Consider the following 11,994-nt stretch of genomic DNA (forward strand, 5'->3'; position numbering starts at 1 on the left):
AAAAAGTAACATGAGGATTAATTATGTAGCTATAAAATATGATTATTAGGTACATATTATAAATTTTTACCTAATTTACTTATTTATCGTTATTCCAAGCCTTGAGATGCAAGCCTCTAAGGTTATTATGGTATATACATTAAATAAAATACAACAAAAGAAAAGGAACATAACATAACAAAAGATATTCGCAGACACTTCCTTTTATCATAGGAGTAACTTGTATGAACATATATAGTAATATGTGACAGGCGCTGTGGCGTAGTTGGGTAGACGCTCGACTGCGAAACTGGCGTCGCGGGTTCGATTCCCACCAATTGCAAAATGAATTCAAGAAATATTTATTTTCAATTGGTCTGGGTGTTTGTGGTGTATTTTTCACATTTACCTTCCCTATCCTTACTATCCTACCTGCAGACAAGCATCTAAAATAGACGCTTTGCGAGTTATACCTTTAAAAAAAGTTTTTTCGCACATACTGACTCATATTTTTCTTGGCAAATCTTATATAACATAATATATTATCCCGCCAAATAATTCCTTAAGGTTTACATTAATTAACAAATAACATTCATCTTTCACAGTGTTGATTAGCTGATGGCTATAGCTACGATTATCCAAATGAGGGACATGAATTTGACTGTTATAGCAGACATAACTGTGAACATGTTAATTTTAAATCAAATGTTTTCCCTGTGTCTTGTTTTGTACCATCAGATTTACTATAATGCTTGTAGCACTCAATCCCTGAATACTAAATAGACAAATTAGGTTGCAAATAACCGAGTAATTATGTAAATCATTGTTAAATTGCATTAATTACTTTTTAAGGTAATAAATGTACTTAGGTATTTAAATAAAATAATGTTAAAGCCATCTTTGAAGTATGTGAAATAATTTGGAAACAATCTCACATTAAATGTTTAAGATATATTACTTCACGTAAATTTCAACAGACGGCGCTTCGAATTTGCATGTAAAACGTTTTGTCACATGGAATATAAAGAAGTTAAAAATATTGATCATGAGTAGAATGGTAAACGTCACATAGCATATAAAGAAATACAATTAAACCAGACAATGGTAGGTTGTAAACCCTGTACTGTCCAGACTTTTATATTTACTTCTCGAGAAACACTTTTTTTCTCTTTCATTATTTTATTTGTTAAAGAATAAATGTACATACATATATACATTCAGCATGAAGCATATTTAACATATTATTTTTTGCAAAGACTCACCAAGCCACCTTGTGTGTCTTGTAAGTGGAGTTCTTTTGTTTGAAACTTCTACAAAACCCATGTTGTCATTTAGTAGTTCGTACTTTAACTGTGATTCAGGAAAAAGTTATATCAATCAGTTGTGTAGCTCTTATTATTAGCCGTCAGTTGAATTTAACTATAGCTATCTATCAGTTACATAAATCCATAGTTACCATTAATCTATTAAAATTAACTGTCCTAGAAGCGGTAATGGTGAGCAGTGGGCATTCCTATTTTTAAATTGATTACCATAATTATTTTGGAGAGCCAAATGGACGATGCAAAAATACTTAAAAGTGTACAATACCAACACCTATCAACCACTGTGACTACTGTTTCTTGACTGATTCGGTTGTCCAGTTCAACTTGTTTACTTGTCAGGTTGATTCTACGAAGCAATCAGAATGAATTGCGTAATTCATTCATAAACAGGATTGTCTAAAGGTGGAGACTGACCGGAGCATTTCGTCGTAACATAACATGTTACGATGCGAGCATTCAGGCAGTCAGTACATACAGCCTAGCGCTCTATCCATAGTTTCGGATGCTCGGTGATGCTCGCCGCGAGCGATGTTAAGACGCGGTCAGTCTCCACCTTAATGCTCACAATTGTGGGAACTAGAAAAGTAAATCTTCAGAAAAAAATGTCATCAACACACCTTATAGTTATAATCCTTGTTCCTCTAAGGACGAAGCCACGATTGAGCGCAACGCTTGAGGTTTACAGTGTTCTTCCAACCACCCAAATACTCCGGATGATAAATCGGCGAAATTATTCATTGGAACTGACTCGAATGATTCAAAGAGATGGTCCATGATTGACTGGAACTAAAAATAATAATAAAAAAATGCATTATGAAAAAAACTGAAACATGGTAAACAAAATTATAGAATACATTTAAAAAAAAATTTAAATCTGCTTATGCAGTGCAGTGAAATTGGTTACCAACCATGAGGTTGAATCACTCGTAAACGAGTGGAGGCTTGATTAAAAAAAATGAGGTCCTAGATTTGATTTCTAGGAGTTAAATAAATACTAAGCGATTTCTTCAATGTTGATTTGTCGGTAATGAGAAATATGTACTTATATATCAGCATGTAATTTTTTTGTCTGCTAGTGACATGTTATTTCTTTTAATCGAATAAATGTGGTAGTACCACAAGCAAAGAGTGAGATTATTAGACTGCTCCGCTTTCATTTCATCTGGTTTACGGCCTCTCGCTTTCGCTCAGTCGGCGCTTGGCTGCGCGTTTGAAAAGACGTGGGATCTATGACTCAGCTGGTGACGAGTTGGTACTTGCTGTGAGCTGCGTACTACGATTTCCATTCAAATATGAACATGGGTGTTTTGGTACCTCGCTTCGGATCACATGTGATTTTTGGATGATCAGTATGGGAAAGGTTGATGCAGTTTGGGTGTAAATAATAAGTTTTAGCTTACCAATCTGAATTTATCCGCATCAGACAACACTGCACCTGGCCCCCGAGGCGGGGGTCTTTGCTGTAGCAGTTGTGTGTAAGCATTTCTCATGATGTTGAGGGCTTCCGCCTCCTTGCGAAGGGCAGCACGCTCACAGCTGGCCCGGCGACGGGACTGGATGAGGAACTGGGCATACTCGATGGATTTCTGAAGAATCTAGGCACAAATAACAGAAGAGCAGTGAGAATATTGTGGTCGTTTAGAAGACTGAAGATCACACATGTTTTGACTCAAAGGGTCAACATTTTCGTTGGGGTGAAAAGCTTGCTTTGAAGGCTACATTTTTGCTTACCCTAAGTGTTTTACTGTTGCCCATAAATGTCAATAAAAATATAAATTCAAAATCTACAAGGACACAAAATAAACTTCTTTACAGTAAGTTTTACTAGGTTAATACCACTATTTCTTATAACCTACTGTGACACATCGCTCACTCCTTTCAAGAACGTCATAAATCAAAATTCGTCAATTTTCAGTTGTGTATGTTTTCGGAATGCCCAAAAAATTTACTATATCCCAGCAAAAGAGGCACATTTTTAACATAATATTTACCCGCTACAGAGCAGAAAGTGTTGTTTTTGCATTTTGAAGAAAAGGTATGGTTTGATTATTTTTTTAAATATAAAAAATATTTTTCAAATGGAGAAAAAACCTTCAGGTTTTACCTTAAAAGATCTGTTACAAAGTAAAAAGTTCTACAAGTGGCTTGATATTTATTTTTAACAAATTGTATTATATTTTTAAACTTTAAAAACGTTCTCCTGAAAAATCGAGTTTTTTTATTTATGACGTTCTTGAAAGGAGTGAGCGACATGTTTTGATGCATTCCGGATCATTTTCAAACACTGTAAAAAAAATGGTGTTTGAAAACGATGCAAAATGAATCCAAACACATCGCTCACTCCTTATCGCGGCATATTTTTAGTTTAATATTTTTTAGAATTTTAAGATCTCGGAATGCCCAGAAAATGTACTATATCCCAGCAAAAAAAGCATATTTTTAACTTAATATTTACCAGCTACAGGGCAGAAAGTGTTGTTTTTGCATTTTGAAGAAAAGGTATTGTTAATAAAGGTATTATAAACTAAATATTTTAAAATGGAGAAAAAACCTTCAAGTTTTACCTAAAAAGATCTGTTGCACAGTAAAAAGTTTAGTAAGTGGCTTGATATTTATTTTTAATACATTGTATTATATTTTTAAACTTTAAATACGTTCTTCTGAAAAATCAAGCTTTTTTATTTATGAGGTTCTTGAAAGGAGTGAGGGACATTTTTTTTTGGAAATAGTGGTATTTACCAAAGAAAACTTTAATAAAAAATATTGATAGATATGTGGGTTGTGGTCGCGTGGTTTGTGTCACAAACTTTAAGTCAAAAACTCTAGGTTCCATACCCACTCGGCTACAAGTTAATTAATATTTTTAAATACAAGCTTAGGCTTATCTTAAAAGTATTGAAATATTTGTGTACATCATAAGAATACTAATATTTTTTATATTTAAATACAGTTTCTGTAAAAAATACAAGAATTTAAATCACCAATGAAGCTGGGTATGCCAGCATTTTTACAATAAATAAATATACTTACAGTGGCTTTACTAAGCTTGTATCCAGATGCATCTGTTTGCTGGCAAGTGGGCACTAGTTCCTGAAGCAAATCATATCCTTTCTTGATTGCATCACGCCTTTTTTGTTCAGCCTATAAAACAACCAATCACAAGTCAGTAATTTAAGATTTTCAATTTCAATTCCATTAAATTTCAATTTATTTATTTTCAATTAACATATACATTACAAACTAAAAAATTTAAAGTGTATACATTAAAATCGAAAATATGCAAGAATACTATTGCTAAAGGTGTAGAAGAATCCCGCTTCGGAAAACTCTTTCAGACACATGGAACAGATCAAAATCCGATGAGATATTGTTCAACATAGCTGTAGCTCTTCCTACAGGCATAACCATCGGCAGGTTGGTCCTGTGTATAGGAATATGAAATAATCTACGCCGACGCTGTCTTAGGTAACTATCGGGAACATACAGACCAATGCTCCGGATAATTTCAGGATTATCGATCATACCGCGCAACAATCGATAAAAATGCATAATCAAATACACATTCCTTCTAGTCTCTAAACTATTGTAGCCAAGCATACCCTGGAGAAACTCGGTCGGGTAGAGCTAAGGATAATAGCAAGGATAACATTGTAGATTACAACATAATAGATGATCAATTTTAATTCTTTTTGATTGATTTACTTAATCATCTTTATGATTTATCAAATAATGAAATTGTTAAAAACATTTAATCTTGATCTTTGACTACATAAAAGCAAGGTGATCAGTCCTGAACTCAACTACTACTACTACTACTACTACCATCACGCCGTTTCCCCGCAGGGGTAGGCAAAAAGGATGGAACGCCACACTCTTCTGTCCTGACATACACTCCTCGCCTCCTTCACATCCATACATCTAGTCATACATGCCCTCCGATTACGCAGACTTTTAACAGCACCAGATTTTAGGTTCTGATTGATCTGATTGTGCCAAGTCTTTTTCTTTTTCTTTCTTCATTTTTAATTCTGTCATACAATGATTTTCCACACAATCGTCTGAGGGAGTGCATTTTAACAGCGTTCACTCTGCTTTCGTCCTTCCTTTGCCAGATCCATGTTTCGCTTCCATACATTAGTAACAGTACCAGCACGCCGTTGTGAACCGCTAGCTTGGCTTCCATGAACATATTTTTATTTGCAATCACTCCGTTCAAAGCACCAATTATTCTATTCCCAGCATTCACTCTTCTCTCAATGTTCTTATCCACTTTTTCATCCCTTGTGAACATGGTTCCTCGATATAAAAATTCTTGCACCTGTTACAGGGATTCATTGAATACGATAATCTTGCACTCTGTCATATTTTTCTCTCTTTCAAACACCATAAACTTTGACTTACTTTCATTCATCGCCAGACCATTTTCCATACATACATCATCAAGACCTGAACTCAAGACTCTCATATACATAAGTAAAGGAGCTCAGAGTGACTGACATTACTGCTATGGAGAAGGAAACAGAGGAGATATGTAGGTATTATTTTTAAGAAGAGGAAAAAGAAAATATCTCAATTCCTTTTGAAGGCTTATTTTATGGAATAATGAAACACAGTTACGAAAAATTAAATAATCAAGATACCTGTGTGTGTGCTTCTCGCCTGCGTTCTTTGTAACTTAAAGTAGAAGATTTATCTCCGCTATCATCCTCATCCTCTGCAAATAAAGATATAACAAATATAAAATTTATGTTTCAAATGAAAAATTTAACCAATTTCATATTCATTCAAATTTTTCCCTCACTAAGTAGAGGATATGGAATCTTCAAACTGCCTCCATGCTCTTCTGTCACTTGCCAGGTCCCTCGGATGATCCCAAGTTAGGTTTTTGTCCCGACAGTGGACGTCCTAAGCGTTAGGAACCTGATGCCTTGTAAAAGAGGCAAGGTTTTTGGGTGGCATACAAAGTACATGGTCTAGCCAACTAAAGCGCCTTTTCTTGACAACAGTTGTGACCATGGGTTGATGCATTCTGCACCATATTTCTTTGTTGCTCACCGAGGCAAACCACCGCACAACTAAAATTCTTTGGAGGCATCTATTTTCAAAGCTGAGTATATGGCTGCTTTGGGCCTTTGTCAAGTGTTTTGTCTGACAACTGTACAAGAGAATAGGAATGATGCAGACATTATATGGGCTGTGTTTTTTTTTTTTGATTTGTACTTGGTGAAGATCAAATGTCGCCTATGTTTAACCAAAGCAGTCATAATACCTGTTTTTGCAGTAGACTTAAAACCAAATATCTTATTTTTCACGTGATTTGATGGACAGTATAATTTTTTGTTTTGATTACTGTAAGCAGTAACTTTGTGGATCATATTGATATAATATTTTAAGAAATAAAAAGACTTTGTTTTTTGATCCACTCACATTTTTATTAACAACCAACTATTTTCGGCAACAACCTGTTGCCCTCTTCAGGGTTCAATTTATAAATTATTATATTATAAATTATAAATTAAACCCTGCAAAGTAAGAGTAGTTATTAACAACCAAATAGTTTCGGCAAAACCTGTTGCCGAAACTAGTTGGTTGTTAATAAAAATGTGAGTGGATCAAAAAACAAAGTCTTTATTTCCCAAAATAATATATGATTTTTTGGTTAAACAACAAAACTTTTTTTTATTAATATTGGATATTTGTCATCTTTGACCCAAAGCCTTCATTTGAAATTCAATTTGTTAGTACTATTTTATGGAAACAAATATTAAGTGTAATATGGGTACGTTTCAAGTATAATGGAATTGGAAATAATATACTGAATATATATAAATATATATATGGCCATGATATGAAATTCCAAAAAAAATCCCTGTTCTGTAGTGGTTAGCATGTTAAGCTACCATGCTGGAGGTTTGGGGTTCCATCCCCAGGGAGTTTAAAATAAATATAAGTGATTTATCATTGTAATACTTGTTAGAAGAAGATTCTACCCAACAGGCACTAAAGTGTGGTTATATGCTAAAATATTTTGTTTTCCCTAGTATTATCAGAGCTTTGTCCTTATTATCTAGCAATAAAAATTAATATGATTACTAAACATATTTTTATTGATGTCTTCAGACTAGTCAATATTTTTTGTGTAAAAGTAGTACAGATAAATGAGTCGCCTGCTTTAAAAATCCGCCAGATCTATGTAAGTTGATTTTACAAAAATGCAAAATTCTCTGGGTAACATTTATGTTTCAAAGATTCGTCATTAGACCATTAGATAAAATATTATGAAATAGAGAATTTTCAAATATTTTTGAATTTTTTTAAGTATTTAAAAAGAAAACACGAGACACAAACCGATAATGATATCATTTTAATTTTTGACCTATCCCCGCTGTCTAATTGGCCGATATGGGTCAAAAGACAAGTTTCATGAATATGGCGGAATTTGAAATACAACGCTGTTTTTAAGTATTTTTTAGCAAGGTTTTCAAGTAAATAAATATTTTAAACAATAAAACCCATAATTGGCATTCCGATAGAGCATTTATTTTAAAATCGTATAAAATTGGATCTGGCGGATTTTGAAATTAGGCGACACAAATATCATATCAGCAGTGTTCACTGATGGCGCATATATTGTAGCATGACAACCCTATTGCTCGCGTGTTTCCGCTTAATTGCGATACAAAGACGCATTTTATTATAATTAATTGGAAATTCTTCGACAAATGACCAAATTCTTATTTATATTTATATATTTTTTATTTTTTATTATTATAAATAGAATTTTTGTATTTTTTGTGTAAGGTTAAATTCTATGTTAAATTTTTATTGGTTCTGCTTTTTTTTTTACTTTTAAATTATGCAAACTCTTTGAATAAAAATAAATAAAATAACTTTTTAAAGATATCTTTAGTTCAATGTTTATGGAGAAAATCTGAGCATTAATTGGTCAATCTTAATAATTAGAGGTATTTTTTATTTAACTTTTTAATTAAATAATTTTATCTCTTTATTATCACTGCTTTAAAACAGAATTGTATAAGTATGTGAAACATTAGACAAAGCAGAGTAGTAATAGTATTCTATCAGGCAACATTATCTTATCTGGCCATTATCAATATGACTGCTAAGCAAATGTCCACATAAATTAATAAAACTGAACACATCTTTTATCACCAGACGTTATCAGTAGAAATATTCTTCTAATAAACAAAAGAAGGGAAAAAATTATACATTGAATTAGGGTTTACTTTGTAGAATTCTATTACCTAATATTACATTTCGTACAATCATCGATTGTTATTTGATTTATGTAAACATTTTAAGAATTGCTAAAGGTTTTAGAAGATAAATGCATGGATTTAACACTTTGTTACTATTTTCATTGTTTTTTATTACTGTTTCACAAATTTTACAACAGGATATATTAACAGATCTATCACCCAGTCACTTACTGAAAAGTGGCGGGAATATATAAGTTTGTACATTAATTCAAATACATTATTATCTCCTCCCTTGTAAGCAGGTACCTAGGCGGTATTTATTTATTTATTCATTGGAAAACCAACAGAATTTTTCATAGTGTATACTATTCATAATGTAGTAAAAAATAATTAAAAAATATTAAAATTCCAATTACAGGTTTTCACTTCACTTTCACATAATAATCCAAAAAAACTGTTGTCTATATAAGAAAAACTATAAAATATTATAACTTACATTTCTTAATTAAATAGACATCAACAATATTTCATCATAAGACATCACATCTCATATATCAAGTCGTTATTAGTTACATTAAGATAAAAATTATCGATCCCAGACCAGTAAATTCTGATAATAAATCCCTATTTGAGCTTTGATCCTTTACTTTCATCTAGAAAGAGCCATCAAAACGTGCTACAAACACAGGATAATAAGCAGTTGTAAAACGAGGTATTAGAAAACAATTGAAAAGTCTTTATAAAAGAATATCTTGCATCACAGAAGACGATAACTATTGGGCTGGTTTTACTTTTTCAGACAAATATATGTCCATATTTAAACCAGGCAAACTTATAAAACAATTATAAAAAATGTCAAGACCACTTTCATAGTATTTTTTTCCATTTGCCATGATATGCCTGAATTAAAAATAAATCCCACCCAAAAAAAAACAACAGCAATGTTGAAAAATGTAAATGCCAAAGAAAATATTTCCAAATTTTAAGATCATAATCTAATAAATAGGTTTAATTTTTTGCTGTTGTAATTTTTAATATTGATAGACAACTATTTACGTGAAAATATCATGAAAAAACTTTTTTTAATATCCAAGAATGTCAGGTTTAATATTTTAATGAAGAGCATATTAACAAAATTTCAGATAGTTGGTTCAAAGATTTATAATATCTGCTATCAAAATATTACTTGAACTTTTATTTGTAAAAAAAAATTCAGATATCAGATATCCCGTAAATATATCATACTTAAATTTAGTATCTGCCTTTATAGTGTAGAAACTAGTCTGTGTGTCCCGCATTAGATACGGGATTGTATCGTTTTTATTAATTTCGTGTTATCCTGGCAGTAAAAGTACATGTCCACCTCCGTAGTGTAATAGTCAGCACGCTCGGTTACTGTTCTGGAGGTCCCGGGTTCGAAAGTGATTTTTTTCATTCTAATATTTATTCAATATTATCCTGGGCTGGTACATGAAGCGGAGGGGTGATCATCTTGCCCTCATGTGCTAACGATCAGGATAATACTGCGTTTATATGATGCAGTGCCCTATGCACCAATGGGGTGCGGGTAAGGATTGAAGAAGATGAAGAAGAAAAGTACTATTGCCTTAAGTAATATTACCTTACTACAATTGACAACTAAGATAAGACTACATCAATCCAATGTACGAATCGCCTCACATATGGTGAAGAAAAAATATTGGTAATATGTATAATAAGATGTAAAATTAACGACTTTAAAAACTTCTTAATTTAAAAAAATAAATAATATACTTATATTCTACATGGTTTGAAAAAATGCAGATAATGAAATGAGATGACCTCTATTATCTTAGTAAACTGGTAAAAAAATGTCAAATAGACAGCATCTGACATAGTGTTGATTACATAAAATGGACATGTGCAGTACGCATGATATGATAAAGAAATATTGTTTACTAGGTAGGTACAAAGCAAAGAAAATTATTATACTTTCACCAAACGGTTTATAATAAATTTTAAAAGTAATATAATATGTTATTGGTTGTGGTAAAATGCAATTAAAAATATGAATTAAGTACTTAAATTTATGCATGGTAGTTACGTCCAATAATTATATGTATACCATGAATACCATTCTAAAGTAAATACATTAAAACAAATACAAACCTGAATTATGCGGGGAAGATGTTGGAGTATGTAACGATCCAGTACTACTGCACCGAGAAAATATATGATCCCTTTCAGTAGGACTTGAAGGTTCAATTTTCATTTCTAAAACAAAAAGCAAGATTGATTGTATATTGATATTGTAATTTTGTAAAAATAAATATTTTAAGAAAAACGGTGAAATGGGTATAAAACTACAAACCTCTGTTGGCGTCATTATAAGCTGATTCTGCCATTTCGTTATATGGCTTTACTGGAAACAAAAATATAAATATAAAATAAAATAAACTTTCGACAGCCGTCAAACGTCAGCCATTCTAGCTGTCAAGTTAGTATTCTGCAATCTGTCAAAACCATACAAATAATGGTGCTGCCAGTCGTAATTTTGTGTTTAAAATGAAATATTTTCTAACCAGAGACAATTTAAGAAAAGGGGTAGGTAGTTACACAAAGTGTCCGCCTCCGTAGTGTAATGGTCAGCATGCTCGGCTACCGTTCTGGAGGTCCCGGGTTTGATTCCCAGGGGGGGGTAAAATAAATATGAGTGATTTTTTCACTGTAATATTTATTCAATATTACCCTGGACTGGTACCTGAAGCGGAGGGCTGATCACCTTTCCTTCATGTGTAAACATAACACTGCGTTTATATGACGCAGTGCCCTATGCACCATTGGGGTGCGGATAAGGGTTTTATTATAATTATAGTTACAAAAAGGGTGAATAATTAAACAAGTTTAGAAGATAAATTTTTAGATATACGTATACCCATAGATTTTCTACCATAAAAAGGCAAACTGGTAGTTCATAACGGACTGCTAGTGCAAACACACTGCAAAACATAGAATTGGCAAAAGGATGTCGATCGCCATTCAACCGCAATCCCTGAGACCGTGGTCGATAAAGTGTGGCTTCGAAGCCGTATGCAGTTCTTTGACTTTTTAAGTGCGGCCCTGCCCCAAATATCCGCAGGAAGGCTCTGCGATTTTAATCATTTATGCGAACAATCTTTATGAAGCATGAACCTTATTAAAGCAAACCGAGAAATAGTCTTATTGACGAGAACTGGAAACATGCTAAAAATAACGGCACACAAATCTGACTTGATCAAACTTTCAAAGGAGATGCAAGAAGCAATTCGCAATAAGTAGTGTTCTTATGAATACCTTACTTTCAAAAGATTTTTTATCAATGAATAAAATCCTTGTGTGATATCAAATTTTATTGAGTGTACCCGGAATTTAATAAAGGTCTAAAATTATAATAAAGGTGAACTAGAATTCGAAACAGATTTGGCCGAAATTTTTTTTTCAATCATTGTAAT

The 11,994-nt window shown here is 32.5% G+C and overlaps 1 protein-coding gene across 1 annotated transcript; it reads right to left on the reverse strand.

Annotated features, from left to right (window-relative positions):
* Positions 1-464: 464 nt before the first annotated feature.
* On the reverse strand, positions 465-11,018 carry bigmax (helix-loop-helix-leucine zipper transcription factor bigmax). The gene is made up of 6 exons (XM_088256786.1): positions 10,875-11,018; positions 10,673-10,777; positions 5,945-6,018; positions 4,335-4,445; positions 2,705-2,899; positions 465-2,090 (listed from the first exon to the last, which is right to left on the reverse strand). The coding sequence occupies exons 1-6, from the start codon at positions 10,906-10,908 to the stop codon at positions 1,929-1,931; spliced, it is 681 nt and encodes a 226-aa protein (XP_088112912.1). The 5' UTR covers positions 10,909-11,018; the 3' UTR covers positions 465-1,928.
* Between the last annotated feature and the right edge of the window lie 976 nt (positions 11,019-11,994).

This window comes from Brachycentrus maculatus, unplaced genomic scaffold (genome assembly GCF_059751285.1).
Source record: "Brachycentrus maculatus isolate JH-2025_06_01 unplaced genomic scaffold, ASM5975128v1 h1tg000066l, whole genome shotgun sequence".
Classification (NCBI taxonomy): domain Eukaryota; kingdom Metazoa; phylum Arthropoda; class Insecta; order Trichoptera; family Brachycentridae; genus Brachycentrus; species Brachycentrus maculatus.